This window comes from Zootoca vivipara, chromosome 6 (genome assembly GCF_963506605.1).
Source record: "Zootoca vivipara chromosome 6, rZooViv1.1, whole genome shotgun sequence".
In the NCBI taxonomy this organism is placed as follows: domain Eukaryota; kingdom Metazoa; phylum Chordata; class Lepidosauria; order Squamata; family Lacertidae; genus Zootoca; species Zootoca vivipara.
The window spans coordinates 14,470,589-14,488,530 of record NC_083281.1 but is presented as its reverse complement, the minus strand read 5'-3'; the positions used below and the strand labels follow the sequence as shown (position 1 = coordinate 14,488,530).

The following is a 17,942-nucleotide window of genomic DNA, read 5'->3' as shown; positions in this document are numbered from 1 at the left end:
TTTTAACTTGTCTTAACACTCTTCTTTTATCTTAAATAGAATGTTAATTCTTCTCACGAAGTGAGTCTTATCTTAAAAAGGACTACATTCCTTATTCCTAATAAGTTTTGAGGTAAAATTGTTCCTTTAAAAATGTGTACAAAAAAGGCTTATGAATTATCCTTAAAACTTCATATATATTTTTTGTATTGAAGGTCTTGAATGTTTGTGGGTTTTCACTTTTGAGTCATTCTGATGTCTGTTAAGCATATTGTTAGCCATGCAGTTCTGTGCAGATGCATCCATTTATGTGTCTGTTTATTTTGAATTGTAAAACTTCAGAGTTGGAAGAGGTACCCTTGAGGGTCATCCAGTCCAACCCCCAGCAATGCAGGAATGGTAGCTGAGAAATCCCTGGCAGATGGCCATCCAACCTCTGCTTAGAAACCTCCAATGCAGGACAGCCAACCACCTTCCAAGGGAACCTGTTCCACTGTCAAATAGCTCTTATCGTCAGAAAGTTCTTCCTAGCATTTAGTCGGAATCTCCTTTCTTTTCATTTGAATTCATTGGTTCTGGTTCTACCCTCCAGAGCAGCAGAAAACAAGCTTGCTCCTTCTTCCATGTGACAGCCCTTCGGATATAGTGGTACCTTGGTTCTCAAACCTAATCCGTTCCAAAACCAAAGTGTTCCAAAACCAAGGCGGGCTTTCCCATAGGAAGTAATGCAAAATGGATTAATCCGTTCCAGACTTTTAAAAACAACCCCTGAAACAGCAATTGAACATGAATTTTGCTATCTAATGAGACCATTGATCCATAAAATGAAAGCAATAATCAATGTACGGTACTATAAAATAAATATATCAGTATTGTAGATGATAAAAATTAAAATTAATTTTTCTTCTTGTTACCTGCACTGATGATAGTCATTGTTTGGAGGGGGGGGGGGCTTTTTATCCATTTCCGCAGTCACACAATCAATAAATAGCTGGGTTCCACACAGTCACAAAAACAAATTAACTGAAAAAGCCTCCAAACAAAAAACGCAAAAACAAAAGCACCAAATATAAGCTCCAAATATCACCTTAGAACACTGCAAGTGGAAACGGAAGGCTTGAATTACAATGGGGGGACGCAAATTAGAAGCGCAACAGGAAACGCAGGGAGCACAATCGGCTTCCGAAAAAATGTTTGAAAACCAGAACACTCACTTCTGGTTTTGCAGTGTTCGGGTTCCAAGTTGTTCGTGAACTAAACTGTTCAAAAACTGAGGTACCACTGTATTTAAAGATGTCAAATCACCTCTGTCTCTCTTTTCTTCTCTAATAATGTATGATGATGAAGAATATGAAATACGGATAGTGTAACACTGGGAATAAAAGTTCTGTTTTTCCCCTGGTATCCTCCTCCTGTTACAGGCAGGAGTGGAGGTGTTGAAGCTTTTCTTTTATAAATGTTATTTTATGTTTAATTTTCTCATATATGTATTTTAACAAAAAACAAACCACCCCAGTCTTTACATGTTCGATGCATATTTTCTTCAACTTCCCTCCCCGCCCTTCTGCATTTCCTTATTTTGTATCTTTTTACTACTGCAGAACCAATTTATATCTAATTATTAACTTCCCATTATATTCCCTTTTAATTATATTTTACTGCACAAGTATATGTCAGTCCTGCTGAAAAAGAAGTGGTTCTCTAAAGGTCTCACAGAGAGTTCATACAAAGATGAGACATGAACCAGGCAGCTCCTAGTTAGCTGATCTATGGATGAAAGGCAGTATACAAATTTAATAATAATAATAATAATAATAATAATAATAATAATAATAATAAATATATAATAATCGGGGGTGGGGGTGGGGGGAAGAAACATAGATGCTTGAAATGAGGCTTACGGTATTCTGAGCCTGAATTGTTTGAAAATAAGTCCTTCCTGAGGTGTAAAAAAATGTAATTGAAAAGTGGGATGCTGTAGGGAATTCTATTGCTACACCTTGTGGTAATGAAACCAATGAGCCTGTAAAAAAATCTCAAAAAGCCTAAAAATATTTCCCAGAGTACTGTTAAATCCTTACATGACTATTTCATTCAAAATGAGAGCTCTTCAAAGAATGCACTTACATGTAAGGAACCAGGGGCCCCGAAGAATATTCTCACCTCACATCACTAACCAGGGCTCTGTATTCAGAGTTCAGGCAATCTCAAATTCTGCACTTAAAATATTATGACCACAGTATGATCTGTGGAAAGGGAACAAATTTGCATAATTTCATATTGCATAATTCTGGTTTGGGTAGTCAAGGAGAGAGGCTCAGGAGCAAAACTGGAAATAAAAGCTTTCATGGGCACCACAAAATACCCATTTCAAAGAAGAAACACTGACTATGACCAACGCCTGCCGTCATAGACAACGCCCCTTCACAAAACAAAATACAGACAAAAAGCAGAAAAACCCCTCCTAGCAAAAAACAACCTCTATCCTTAGCAAATAAAAGTAGGAGCCTTAGTGGGAATTGTGGACTGGGGGTCCCAGATGTAGGATAGCTAATGCCCTACACACAGTGACGATCAACCTTCTTTAGCTTCTGAAATCTTTGTAGGCATCAACAGTTTCAAACATACCCCACAAGTGATAGGAATTTACAAACAAGGAAATGGTAGTTTCTTAGGAAACTGGGTTCTGCACTCATTGCCACATTTTGCATGTCTTATTTGCTTCCGCACCATCATAGAAAACTTATCAAGCCCTGGAAGTAATTGTTGGCGCGCACAGCTGTCCACCTTAATAGCATCCTTGTTTTGCTAAGCTTTAGGAAGCAGGAAAAGCCATGGTTTATGAAGTGCAAGGTGTGTTTCTGGTTCTCAGATGTGACCATTTGGATCAATTTAGAAAAACAGCCACAATCTACAATCAAAATGTCATTACTAGAAAAGCAATGAAAGGCCATAGATAACAGCTAGTTTTACGTAGTGGTTAGGGCCTGGGGGCACAAGATTGAAATATCTGCTCACCCATGACGCTTACTTGGTGCCTTGGGACAGTAACTGTCTCTCAGACTAACCTACTTCACAGGGTTCTTGTGATGATAAAACAAGGAGCAGGAAAAACTTGTACTCAAACTTGGAGTAGTAGTAAAGAAACAAGATTCTTTTATATTTATTGTGTGACTGCGTTTGTAATACTTCATACAGTTCTGGTCACCTCATCTCAAAAAGGATATTATAGAACTGGAAAAGGTTCCGAAAAGGGCAACCAAAATGTTAAAGGGGATGGAGCAACTCCACTATGAGCGAATGTAGCATTTGGAACTTTTTAGTTTAAAGGTGAGTAAGAGGTGACCTTGCATAAGTTTATAAAACTCATGCGTGGCATGGAAAAAGAGAATAGAGAAAAGTGTTTCTCCCTCTCACAACACTAGAATTCAGGGGCATCCAATGAAGCTGAATATTAGATAATAAAGTATTTCTTTACACAGTGCATAGTTAAACTATGGAATTGGCACTGGTACACCCCCAGGATGCTCACCGGCGCCAGCACACCTCCCTGGGACACTTGCTGGCACGGTGCACCCCCCCCCCGGGACGCTAGCTGCTCCACCTCTGGGAACAGGAGGCAGTGATGGTCACCTACTTGGATGGCTTTAAAAAGAGGATTGGGCCGTTTCATGGAGGATATGGCTGTCAGTGGCTGCTAGTCATGATGGCTGTGCTCTGCCCATACTTTTTCCCTCAAGTGCGCATGTGAACAGTACAGATGTGAAGTGTGCTCTCCTGACTAGCTTCTATAGAAGTATCCAGTATGAATTTGCTCATTTTGATATGCACAATTTTTTCCAGCATAATTTCTTGAAGCCTTTGCCCTCCAATAGCCTTTGATTCTTGGATTCAGAGCGTGGGTAGGCAAACTAAGGCCCAGGGGCCAGATCCGGCCCAATCACCTTCTCAATCCAGTCCGTGGACGGTCCAGGAATCAGTGTGTTTTTACATGAGTCGAATGTGTCATTTTATTTAAAATACATCTCTGGGTTATTTGTGGGGCATAGGAATTCGTTCATTTTTTTCTTTCTCAAAATATACTCTGGCCCCCCGCACGGTCTGAGGGACAGTGGATCAGCCCCCTGCTGAAAAAGTTTGCTGACCCCTGCAGAGGTTTGAACCTCGCTTCTGGCTGGAGGTGTATCTCTCTCTCTCCCTGCCCACCATTCCTCCCATTGCTTAATGACCTATCCATCTGCCCAACTTCTTTTCTCCCTTTCTCTAGAGGATGCCCAGAGGTTGATCAGTCGCTTGGCTACACGCCGCCGCTTGGCTGTGGGTGAGGATTGGTCGCAAGATGTACAGCTGGGAGACCAAAGTGAGCTGCGTTACTCCTACCACGTCACCTGTGATGAGCACTACTATGGGGAAAGCTGTTCAGACTACTGCCGGCCACGGGACGATACCTTTGGGCACTACACCTGTAATGAACTGGGCAGCCGAATCTGCCTGGCAGGGTGGCGGGGCGAATACTGCTCTGAGCGTAAGTAATCTCTAAGGAGAGGAGGATGTAGCAACCACAGCTTGTAGCAGTATGGGGAAGGAGTAGAGTTGAGACGCTGGCATTTCACTTGCATGAATTTAACATGACTCCGGTTTAACATAAAAAAATACAATCATAGAACTGTTGAATTGGAAGGTATGCCAAGAGTCATCTAGTCCAACACCCTGCAGTGCGGGAACCACATCTCAAGAATCAATGTCAGGTGGCTGATCCTAACTTTGAATGCATCTATAGTGGGAAGATGTATGGTATTTTCTAGTGACCCTATGGGCTGGCAGACTTTTGTTGTGGAATCTGTTCTGCTAAGAATTATTAGGAAAGGGATTTAAAATAGCCAGTATCATAATAGCCTTTACATATTTGTAAAGGGTGGCTACATATGGAATAATATGTGTCCGTGTGGTTGTTCCACTCTAGAGGATATTATTACTTTTATGAGGTATTTATTACCTGCCCTTCACCCTATGGTTCCTGGGAGGATTACAACATTAAACGACATTAAAAACAATAAAAAAGAAACGAAGTAAGATGGGTCATGAAGTATATACTGTAGAAACGGAAAAGGGGAGAAAAACAGAACAAGAGACTGGAACTTTTTCCATTGAGAAATGGCTATATTGAGCTTTTATAGTTTAGAAGAAAGGTGACTAAGGGCATATGATGTGCTTGTAAAATTATTTATGGTGCGGAGAAAGGAAGAGAGGTTTTCTTCCATCTCCCATAACATTAGAGTTCAGAGTCACCCCACTAATTTGGCTGGCAGTAAATCCTGGACAGACCAACTATTTATTTACAAAATGACATTCTATGCCAGAAGATTTGTGATGGTTCACTAGGTTAGATGGCTTTCATATTATAAGAAATTCAGATAGGGTTGGGTTTATTCATGGCTATTTCCTGTGATGGCTAAATGGAACTTCCAGGTATAGAGGCAGTGTACCTCAGAGTGTCAGTTGATTTTGGTGGGGTAAAAGGTTGAAATATGTCACCTTCGTGCTCTTGTTGTGGGTTTCCCAGCCACAGTTGAAAACAGGATGCTGGACTAAATGAGCTTTGCCAGCAAGGTAGTTCTTATATTCTTAATCATGGATTACTTTTCTCCCAAGTCAATCCATAGAGGTAGGAGTTTTTTGGTGGTTTAACACCTCTTTATCAAACTGCTGCCTTAACATATGGTAGCTATGGGATATATCCAGACAAGTTCTACTCAGAGTAGACGTATTAAAGTTAGCAGACTTAAGTTAATTTTGTCCATTAATTTTAATAGGTTTACTCTGGATGCAACCAGAGCTGTACCTAGGGTCCCTTGCACCTTGGCAAGGGGGTATTTTGGTGCCCTCCCCAGAAAAAAAACACTTTACTGCAGTAGCCCCATGAAAAAACCTACTTGAAGTATTCAAAGTGAGGAAGAAGCCAGGAGAAAGGGCAAAAAATAATTCACATGTCTTTTTCTCACTCCCATTAATTGAAATGGATGGGCAGTCTGGTTAGGTTTAGTGCAAAATTTATTTTTAGAATTCACTCCCAGAAGCTCTGGTGGTATGACCTCTCCTAGCTTAGATAGTATTTAGAAACCGGTAGGTAGACATGTTGGTCTGATGTAGTTGAAACAAAATTTAAAAAATCCTTCCAGTAGCACCTTAGAGACCAACCAAGTTTGTCATTGGTATGAGCTCATACCAATGACAAACTTAGTTGGTCTCTAAGGTGCTACTGGAAGGAATTTTTTTATTTAATATTTAGAAAGTTTGAGTAAACCCATCAAAGAGGAGAGGTCTTATAAACAGATATTATTCATGAAAGGTAACTGAAACCAATATGTTAATCATTCTCTTCTGGTTGAACTTTCAGAAACATTTGGCTGGCTGTTGCTTGAGGGAGATTGGTCTCTCTGACTTAGGCAATTAGGTTCCCAAACTGTCACTCTATTGAAAGCAAGGGATTTTCTTAAAATAGGCAAAACCACCGCTAGCAAGAGACACCCTTTCTTTCATGCCGTGAGGGAGAGAGAAGTCATTCCCTTTGACCAGGAAAACATTGTTGCGTGGCAAGGTCCCAGACCCTGCCGGGATGTGGAATAAAGACACATGAAACAATATTTTAGGTTAATGGGCGAAAAAGGCCACAACTTTATTGGTTACAGAATGTGAGTGGTATTGGCTTAGAGCGGTATTGGAAACCACACAACTGTATCTGACTCCTGCCTGTCTGCAGGAAGGGTTAACCACCAGTAGGGGGAGCCCTGCTGATGCACATCAACTAGGGACTCCCCCAGGGTCACCGCTAGGGGTTGTGCCATGGCCCTAGCCAGGGCCGGCTCTAGGGGTAGTCTGGGTGGCTACACGCTGCGCCCGCTCACCAGCCGTGGCTAGAAACGGAGTGGGGCAAGGGCGCCGGAGCGATCTCCACACCACGGCGCCCGGGCGCCCGACGTGCTTGAGACGGCCCTGGCCCTAGCCCCTCCCTCTGGGGCTTTGGACAGAGACCACGCCCCCGGATTCCTTTAACTGAATACCCTTGAATTAGGAGGGGTAAGTGATGGCCACTCCCTCCCCTCACCTTCAACCTAAGAAAAACAGGGGCGAGCCCTCCGCCGCGGGCAGTTTAAATAGCCCGTGCCACACCCCCGGACTGTCTGAAATGGACGGCCTAAGGATGACATGGCAGAGGACCATCCATTGTTCGCAGCCCATAATGTCATCTCCCCCGGGAATGGGAAATGGCTCTCCCTCACCTGATTACACAGTGTGGAGTGTGATACTTTCTGGAGATGCTCAGAGGCGCTACCCCTTTCACAGCAGAAAGTGTGATCAAATGTGCTACCTGTCTTTTCCTGAGGTTTCTGGGATAAGAGATGGTGATCATGTGTTGCTCATACAGATTTGTGAGTTACAGTATTTAGATGTTAAAAAGATTAGACTGGGAGGTGGGGGGGGGACAAAATGTGCACGTGTGAACCCCTTCTAATCCTCAAAAGTTAAAGCAGAATAATGGGCAAAAAGGGCAAACTTGGCCTAGCTTCACAGCCCTTGTAGGTTTTGCCAATCTCCATGGAAATGGCTGTGGGCCTGGGGAATCCTTCCTTTTACAGTCCCTTAAATCACAATGGTTTAATTGCCTCACAAAGCTTCCCCTTGGAGCCTTGGCATATGGAGGGGCTGGTTAACTTCCCAAGGGGAAAGTGGGGGGGGGGAGGGTTGGATAATTAATCAGGGTCATGTGAGTCACACATTCCCCATTCCTTTGTTATAGTGTGCCTTAGCTGGATGTGGTGCGGAGGCCAACTTTTAAAGTGGGTTGGGGGGGCACTCCCCCCTCTTTCCCCAGACACTCTGCTTTTGTTACTGAGGAACAATGGAGAGCAGCCAGAGATTAAAAGGGGGCACGTGTTCCAAGCCAGCCATGCCCTGTCCTGTGGTGGCTCGCCTTTTGGGTGGCATGTGGGCCTTTTGTTTGGTGCAGTGGCAGGCGCCAGATGTTGGCGTGACGCATGAAATCTATACAGCAACAGCACTGGCTCTCTCTCTCCCCCCTCCTCCTCTCTCTGCTTCCCCTCCCTTCTTTTCTGTTTAACTCTTTTCAGCAATTTGTCTGCCTGGCTGCAGCAACAGCCATGGGTACTGCGAGAAACCTGGAGAGTGCAAGTGTCGTATTGGCTGGCAAGGGCACTTCTGCGACGAGTGCGTCCGCTACCCAGGCTGCCTCCATGGCACCTGCATGCAGCCGTGGCAGTGCACCTGCCAAGAAGGTTGGGGCGGGCTCTTCTGCAACCAAGACCTCAACTACTGCACCAACCACCGCCCATGCAAGAATGGCGCCACCTGCACCAACACAGGCCCAGGGAGCTACACCTGCAGCTGCCGGGCTGGTTTTGCGGGGACGAAATGCGAGATCGAGACCAACGAATGCGACAGCAACCCTTGCAAGAATGGAGGCAGCTGCAATGTCAGTATAGCACCTTAACCCTCAAACTCCACCTTCCTTTCTCCTAAACCCATTATCACAACTTCTATAAATTTGTACATTTTGCACATTCACCTCGTAACAGCAGATGCGTAGATATCTCTCATAAGATTACAGGTGCATCTGTTTGGATAATGTAATTTCTGTGTGTTCTGGGATGTTTCCAAATTCACCTTTAGTAATCCTGGAAAGTAGTGTGGGCTACACTGAAGAGAGATAATGTAGGTTAAAGGTAAAGGTAAAGGGACCCCTGACCATTAGGTTCAGTCATGACCGACTCTGGGGTTGCAGCGCTCATCTCGCATTATTGCCCGAGGGAGCTGGCGTACAGCTTCCAGGTCATGTAGCCAGCATGACAAAGCTGCTTCTGGGGAACCAGAGCAGCACACGGAAACACTCTTTACCTTCCCGCTGTAGCGGTACCTATTTATCTACAGTACTTGCACTTTGATGTGCTTTCGAACTGCTAAGTTGTAGGTTACTTAATAGTAAAAGTTATAGGAGCTCTGTGAGCAAGTTTGAAGTCTTGCACCAACTATGAACTCACTTAGGGAAGCTTTTCTCAGTCTCTGCATATTAGACATGGCCTACCATACAAGGAGGTTGTAAAGCACATTGAGACCATGTCTGATGTATTTTTTACACACTGGAATTGTGGTTTAGAACTACTAGATATTATCATAGATCCAGAAGCTACCATCAAGAAGGTGTGGCTGAATCCATGGAAGTCCCACTGCCAAGTATAATGTTGATTCACGCTTAGGAACAGATGTGAATTCTATCACATATAACACTACAGACTTCCTTTGAGGGTTGGGGGGGGAAGGCATTTCTGTACTAAAGTGTGCATCTGAGAGAACTCTGCTGGAGACAGATGTGTCCTCCTCCCTATTGGTTGCAGCAAAACCCAGTGTTTCTCTTGGTTAGTGTGAATGGTACCCTGTGCTGAACTCAAAAACCAATTCAGTTGTGTAAAAGCTGGCATACCCCTAAGACCACTTATTCATAGAATCATTGAATCTTAGAGTTGGAAAGGACCCAAGGGTCATCTAGTCCAACCCACTGCAATGCTGGAATCTCAGCTAAAGCATCCATGGCAGATGGCCATCCAACCTCTATTTAAAAACCTCCAAGGAAGGCGAGTCCACTACCTCTTGTGGGAGTCTGTTCTACTGCTTAACAGTTCTTACAATCAGAAAGTTTTTCTGAATTTGTAGTATGAATCTCCTTTCTTGCAACTTGAAGCCATTGGTTCGAGTCCTACTCTACAGAGCAGGAGAAAACAAGCGTTCTCCCTCCTCCATGTGACAGCCCTTTAGATACTTGAAGATGGCTATCATATCTTCTCCTAGTCTCCTCTTTTCCAGGCTAAACCTACCCAACTCCTTCAGCTGTTCCTCATGAGGCTTGGTTTCCAGACCCTTGTCGCCCTTCTCTGCCCACATTCCAGCTTGTCAACATCCTTCTTAAATTGTGGTGCTCAGAAGTGGACATAGTACTCCAGGTGTGGTCTGAGCAAGGCAGAATAGAGCGGTACTGTTACTTCCCTTGATCGGGACACTATACTTCTGTTGATGCAGCCTAGAATAACCTTCATGTTTTTTGCTGCTGCATCAGTTTTCTCCACCAAGACCCCTAGATCCTTTCCACAAGTACTGCTTATATGCCAGGTGTCCCCCATCCTATATTTGTGCATCTGGTTCTTCCTGCCTAAGTGCAGAACCTTACATTTGTCCCTATTCCCTGTAGGAGTATGTCTACACTGTGAAGGTAAATTAGTGTAAGTGCCATGACTTCTCCACTTTGAACTTGGGGGGCTTGTAGCTAGGTATGGAGCATATTCTTTTTCTTCTATATCTAATAGGAACAGTCTTTGCAGATTCTACTCAAGAATGTTATTCATAAATGCCAACTTTGTAAGAAGAGGGTGCTGTAGGGAAATCCTCAAGGATTAGTCATTTAGCAAATCAGAAGAGCCTTATCTTTATTTGAAAACTTGCCTGTCAACTTCAGAGTTAGCACAGACAGTGATGATGGTAGCATGAAATGGTGACAGAGTGGATTAACGATGTGTATACAAACATACCAGAAGTCATAAGGGCAAACCCAGAGATGAATGACATCTTTCAAAGGTGAATTTCAGTAGCCCAAATGGGAGAGCAAATATGTTTTGTACAGACAGTCTGGCCGTAAGCCAATCACCCCATGTAGCAGATTTGGGGCAACACTTTGGGAGATGGAAGGGGACATAATTCACTAGGGGAGTTCTCCTTTCTAAGCTACGCTGAATTAAACTGAATAGGATTTGCACAGCAGGCAGCAAGTGGGCATCTGGACACTGGCATGCTGGTATCCAAGCCCTAACCCTCTAGGAATCCAGTGTGGAACAGGGGGCAAATGTTTATTCACTTGCTGATTTGACATTGCCGTTCCCTGACCAAGACACCCTTCCAATGAGTTCAGGTTTTAGCTAGCGAAGTGCCAATGGCAGGTTTGTTTAGGAAACCAGGATTATGAAAAAGAAATGGTTCATGTTGCACTTAAATGAAACTGATCCAACAGAAGCTGGCTGAAAGGTAAGGTTTCAGGGGAGGAAGGTGCAGCCTAGCTTCTATTTACAGTATTTGAAACTTTTTACACCTCTTCTTTTTCTTCCCACCTGTCAAAAAGTAAAATATAAAGGGGTGGGATTCTCACAGAAATTCTACGTCACTTGCTAAAATTAGCCTTTGTTTCCTAAATGTGAGAGTTTGTAATCATGTCATCCCCTCCCCCCTCTCCTGCAAGCACACTGGATCTTGTAGATGGATAATGTTTGAAAATGGAAAATTTATACTCAATGCCATTTCTTTAACTCGGTGGTTTCCTAGCTTTTTCTGCCCCTAGGGAGCTCTTTTATGTCAAGTGCAAAACTGGGGAGATTGGGAAATTCAGTGGGCAGCACTTCATGTTGTTGTTCTCCTATAAAGGACCTCATGTTTCAGTGTCCTGGGTTTTTCAGATGCCTGATAATGCTTTAATCTGAACTACTTGTAGAGTAAAGCGTTTGTTTGAATGCTTAAGCACTTACAAATATGTATCCTTGGATCACTAGCACATTTTGACATGTCCTGCACCTTGATTCAGCTTTGAATTAGCCCTCAAAGCTGTTTAATAGTCAGCCTTCCCACCTGATAGTTGCTTGTTGTGTGTTATATTGCAGTGATTTTTAAATGCATGAGCTGCAACTATTCTTACTGTGAACATGTGTTTAGTGTTGATATTTTAGCAAAGGGTGCCACCTACTGGAAAATCTTGAACTTGAACTTCCGACATAAAGTTTGTACAAACCTCTCCAAACAGTTCCAAGCAACTTTCATTGTTAACCTTTTTACAGATATTTCCCTCAGGACAATTCATGGAGATGATGATAATGATTACCCATGTAACTAGTTCTCTGTGCCCAAGGGGCATAAAAGCAGACCGTGAATATGGCACAGCAGAGTATGTTGTTCAAAGCAAAAATAGCACATTTTAGAATATTCAGAACATTTAATATAGCTGAGTAATCCTCACCACCTTACCCTTCCTTGTAAGCTAGGTTGTAATTATTATCCCTATACAGTATTGTAACTGAGGCAACTGAGGATGCAGAGGCAAGACCACCAAATGAGTTTGTAGCAGGGATGAGATTTGAATTGGGGTTGCTTTTATTTGTAGCTCAGTCCTTTAGTCACTTTGCTGTACCCAATCCACTAAGTACCTGCAAGTTTGTCAAAATGCAGTGTCACTGGCACTGGAATTGTGCTAGTATCCCTGCTGTTGACAGAAGAAGTGCAGAATGAAATGGGGAGAACATGAGAAGCTGCATCTTCTAAAACTTTCTGCTTCTACACTGCTATTAATGTTATAAGAGCCTTGCTGTCTTCCTTTATATCTGGTCACTCAGGAAGGTGTTGGTAGTGGAAGGAGGGCAGAGGAGAAAATAAACCTTATTGCATTTTTCTAGGAGGGGTATATTCTAATGACGGAGTTTTCCTTTATTTTTTGGAGTATGATACTATAACCCTTGGAGCTGGTTCACCTATATGAAGCCATCAGGACATGACTGAACCTGTAATGGGTGCATGAATGAGGGGAAGCAACGCCACTCTTCCCCAACAAATCTCCTTACAGCCTCACCCTTTCCCCAAACACACAGCCCTGTTCTCTTTGCAGAGTTCACTTCCAGCACTGGGGATTAGCTGAACAGAAAAGTGCCTGGTGAGACAAACTAAGGAGGTAAGCCAGATTCTGGAGGGCTTAGCATTTCCAGTAGCATGTCACTTTTACTCCAAAAACCAGACACACATCAAACATACTTCTCACTTTTTAAGTAGTGGGTTTAATTAATCCCTTTCGGGTTCACTGCTTTTAAATGGAGTCAGTTTCAACTATTATATTCATATAATATACATATTCCCCCTCATGGAAACTGGTCTCCTGTGTGACAGGCAGGGATACTTCTTCCTATACTAATGCAGAGTACGATCATCACACATGGGACAACTGCATGGGCCACTTTGGTATTGGCAGCATGAATGGCTGCTTGAGATGTGCTTGTATCACAGCCTCTGCATCACAGACACATTCTTCCCTACCAAGGCAAAACACCGAGTTCTGGAAACATCCAAGGTCAGGCCACTAGCACCAGCTGGACTTGCTCTAAACTGTGTTCTTGTCACATGGAACTACCATAGTGCTGACTGTGACATGGATCACTCCCTGGTGGCAAGCAAGATTCATCTCTAGCCAAAGAGAGCCCATGGCACAAAGCAGAAAGTGCAGCCTCGAATTACACTGCCAGATCAGTCATACCTGAATTTTGAATGCTTCTCTGATTCCGTCAAACAAGTCTCACTGAACTCCCTCAGGGATAACGTTGAACCACATAAAAGAGGCAACCAAAACACAGCTTTGTCCTCCTTTGGCAAAAGAGAGCAACAGATCCTCAATTGGTTTGAGGCTGGCATAAAGGACATGGAGCCTGTTATCGCTGCCAAGCATGAGGTTCTTGTGAACTACAAGCGTGCACCCTGCAAAAAGACACCCGCTATACTGAGAGAAGGAGTGATACCCAGCAGATTGCCAGACAATGTGCCAATGACTGCTGGCTAAAGCTGTGTCAGACCATTCGACTTCGCTGCTGACACTGGCAACACTTATAAAAGGTACGAAGGCACAAAGAAAGCCTTTTGACCAACAGTCAGGAAAACTGCACCACTGAAAAGTTTGTCAGGAGAGATCTTTACAGACTGCCACATGCAGATGAAGTGATGGGCAGAGCACTATGAAGAACAGTACTCACAGATAAACATGGTCTCTGACACAGCAATTGACAGCATCCAGACTACCTGTCCTGTGAGAGCTGAATGTCCCCCCCCCCCTTCCCTTGACAAGCTGAAGAACACCATCAACTCTCAGGCATGTGTTAAAACCCCAGGACAGGAGGGAATCCTAACAGAAATGCTGAAAGCCTGCTTCAGTTCCTCCCTCATGACACACCTCCACAGCTGCCTCTTGCAGTATTGAGATCAAGGATCAGTGCCACATGACATGTGCAACTCCAACATTGTGACCCTCTACAAGAACAAAGGACGGTGACTGCCATGGCTGTAACTATTGTGGAATCTTCTTGCTGAGTACTGTGGGTAAAGTCTTTGCCTGTGTAGTTCTCAACAGGTTGCAATCACTCGCTGGCAGCGTCTATCTATCCTGAGTCACAATGTGAGTTTGGAGCTCAGAGGTCAACAGACAACATAACTTTATGGTTGTTTCAGCTGCAGGAGAAATGCTGAGAGCAGAGACGCCCCTTGCGTGTTGCCTTCATAGACCTGACAAAGGCCTTCCCCACCCAAGCTTCACAAGATGATTGTGTCGTTCTATGAGAACATGCATGGCACTATCCAGTACAGTGGTACCTCGCAAGACGAATGCCTTGCACAACGAAAAACTCGCTAGACGAAAGCGTCTAGCGATTCTTTGTTGCCTCGCAAGACGAAGTTTTCTATGGCCGCGTCTCACAAGACTTTTTTTTGCCGCTTTTTTTTTTGCCGTCTGCTGTTTGTTTCCACAAGATGAAAATTTTTGTAAGGCGGCACAACCCGCAGAACGAATTATTTCCGTCTTGCGAGGTACCACTGTATGATGGCTCATCTGCAGAGGCTGTGTTTTTGCCGCAGTTCTCTTTGACATATTCTTCTCCCTGGTGCTCTCATATGCTTTCAGCTTAATGGAAGATGGTGTGTACTTTCATTCAAGGAGCAACTGGGGTCTGTTCAACCTCGCACATTTCCGCACCAAGACGAAAGTGTGACGGGTCCAAAATAATAAATTCAAGTGTGACGGGTCCTTATCTAAGAGATATTGTTTGCAGATGATGCACTCTGAGGAAACTCTGCAGCGATCCATCAACCGTTTTGCCCAAACCTGCAGGGAGATCGGCCTTACCGTCAGCCTGATAAAGAACAACATCCTCAGTCAGGACATCACCAGCACTCCATGCGTCAGCATTGGTGATCACATGCTTAAGGTGGTTGATGATTTTGTCTGCATGGGTTCTACCATAACTAGCAATCTTCCCATTGACACAGTGCTGGGCAAGTGTATTGACAAGGAAGCTACGGCAATGGCTTGGCTATCCAAAGGGGTATGGGTAACGTCCAATACGAAGATGAACGTCTACTAGGCTTGAGTGTTGAGCACACTCTTTTATGTAAGTGAATCATGGGCAATGTAGAACCGCCAGAAGTGAAGCTTCATTGTCTTCCACATGGGCTGTACTGTATCAGGAAGATGTTGGGCATCATAGAGTCTCAAACAAAGATGTGCTCTAGTTCCCAGCCTGTTCACACTCCCGTCTCAGCAATGTCTCTGCTGCCCTGGTCATATCCACAGAATGGAAGATGGCAGGATCCCTAAGGATGTGCTCTATGGGGAGCCGACTTCAGACACCAGGCCCATTGGCAGACCAACTCTGAGTTACAAAAATGTCTGCAGATGTAACATGAAGACTGGCAACATCAACTCTGTTGTGTGAGAATCCCTTGCAGACAACCACAGGTCATGCTTCCTCAGCAGTGACCAGAGGAGGAATGACTGCTGGGAGAAGTGCAGAGAGAAGAAATGTCATAGTGCTTCTGCAGCAGCACAACTGCACACCTTCATCTGCCCCAGCTGCAACAAAACATGTCTCTCCTGTATTCGTCTCTACAACTGCAGCAAATGCTGTAACTCTCCAACGGTTTAACCTCCAAAGGTGCTTTCCTCCATTGTCTCCCAAGACAGACAGATATCAACAATAGGTACCATATTGTGAGGGGCATAACCAGATTCTTCCACACCTAGAAAGCAGTAACATTCAAAACAAAGAGCCAGATGCAGCCTTAATTTTAATATTCACTGCATCTTAGAGTAGTAGTGCTTGAGTAAATTACTCCTGTTACTTGTGCCTACAGCAGCTAGATGCTTTATATTCAGTTCATAAGTTTATTGTCTAGCCAAAGACCATACAGGGGTCAGCAAACTTTTTCAGCAGGGGGCCGGTCCACTGTCCCTCAGACCTTGTGGGGGGCCGGACTATATTTTGAAAAAAAATATGAATGAATTCCTATGCCCCACAAATAACCCAGAGATGCATTTTAAATAAAAGGACACATTCTACTCATGTAAAAACACCAGGCAGGCCCCACAAATAACCCAGAGATGCATTTTAAATAAAAGAACACATTCTACTCATGTAAAAACATGATTCCTGGACCGTCCGCGGGCCGGATTTAGAAGGTGATTGGGCCGCATCCGGCCCCCGGGCCTTAGTTTGGGGATACCCTGTGTTAAATGATAGTATTAACAAAATAATACAGACCATACATCCATAATACAAAAAAAGACTTTGCCAAGTTCCAGAGCATTAAAACAGTTTCCCTTGTGCATCTGACGGCTCCAATTCTAATATTATTTTGCCTTTGTAGAATCCAGTTTGCTAACATCCATGATGTAAGAGAGGGAAGTTACCAGAGACACCAGCAAATTAAAATCCGTCTTGATTTAAGATTAACCACAACAGTTTATAGCGGTTTTAATCTAACCCCTTTTTCCTGATTTTAATTTTATATGTGTGTGCATGTGTGGGTGTACCTGCTTGCTTATGTGAACAAAGGTTTCAGAAAGCAATCTCTTGGATCTCTGTATAAAGGACAGGCTAATAGATAAGGAGTGATGCCTACCACAAATAAAATGTCTGTCTGTGTATGGGGCTTTGCTGTAGTGGCCATCCAAAACTGCAGTGGGCATCACTTGGAAATCCATCTCTATAAAAGTATTTTTTTAAATTAAATTTATATAAAGGTAAAGGGGCCCCTGACTATTAGGTCCAGTCATGACCGACTCTAGGGTTGCGCACTCATCTCGCGTTATTGGCCGAGGGAGTCGGCGTACAGCTTCCAGGTCATGTGGCCAGCATGACAAAGCCGCTTCTGGTGAACCAGAGCAGCACACGGAAACGCCGTTTACCTTCCCACTGCAGCGGTACCTATTTATCTTATTGCACTTTGATGTGCTTTCGAACTGCTAGGTTGGCAGGAGCTGGGACCGAGCAATGGGAACTCACCCCGTCACAGGGATTCGAACCACCGAACTTCTGATCAGCAAGCCCTAGGCCCTGTGGTTTAACCCACAATGCCACCTGCGTCCTGTGTATTTATATACCACACTATGATTCTATATAAGGTAAATTTTAGCCCTTTAATCTACATAAGTTCCCACTGTTCCATCTGTACAGTGGTACCTCAACATCCGAATGACTCGACTTACGAAGTTGGCAAACCCGGATGTCTTTTCGCTGCACATGTGTTCTGTGCCTGCGCAGAAGCAGCGCGCTCAATCTGCGCATGCGCAGTGCGCAAAATTGCGCTTCGCGCATGTACAAAACAAACACTTCAACAACCGAAGACTTCGACTTATGAAGAGCGCTGCGGAACGGATCGCCTTCGTAAGTCGAGGCACCACTGTATATTATAAACATTTTTTCCTCATTTAATTACGCATTTATGTGACAGGAGTGGGTGTCAAAAGCAGGTCAGCAATAAATCACACACAGTAAGTGACGTTAACTTTATTAGAAGCAACAAGGTCTGCTCTGCATTGTCGGGCCTCATGAGCACAGCAACTCTTCTTGGTAGATCTTGCCCCTATGAGGCAGTTGTGGAGTTTAAAGGTCTCCACCTTCCCACAGCTGCCTAAGTCTCCTGTCCTGGGTGCTTCCCATGCAGTTTGAGACTCTGCTGCCATTCCTGTTTTTGCTCCTCTTCATATCTCTCCTAGTTCTGGGAGACCGGGGGGGGGGCATAGATTTTTGCAGCGTGCAGTGGGGTGAGAGAGAGACACCCTGGCTTCTTCACCAGCATGACTCATCTTTGCCTCTTGGCTTCCCTCCTCT

General features: G+C 44.1%; 1 protein-coding gene across 2 annotated transcripts in view; it reads left to right on the top strand.

Annotated features, from left to right (window-relative positions):
• The window catches only part of DLL3 (delta like canonical Notch ligand 3), a 111,230-nt gene that overhangs the window by 17,779 nt on the left and 75,509 nt on the right, over positions 1 to 17,942 (top strand). For both annotated transcript variants that reach the window (XM_035116867.2, XM_035116866.2), the window contains exons 4-5: positions 4,247 to 4,504; positions 8,109 to 8,470. In XM_035116867.2, coding sequence (XP_034972758.2) covers positions 4,247 to 4,504; positions 8,109 to 8,470 — 620 coding nt within the window. The remainder of the gene's footprint in view (positions 1 to 4,246; positions 4,505 to 8,108; positions 8,471 to 17,942) is intronic.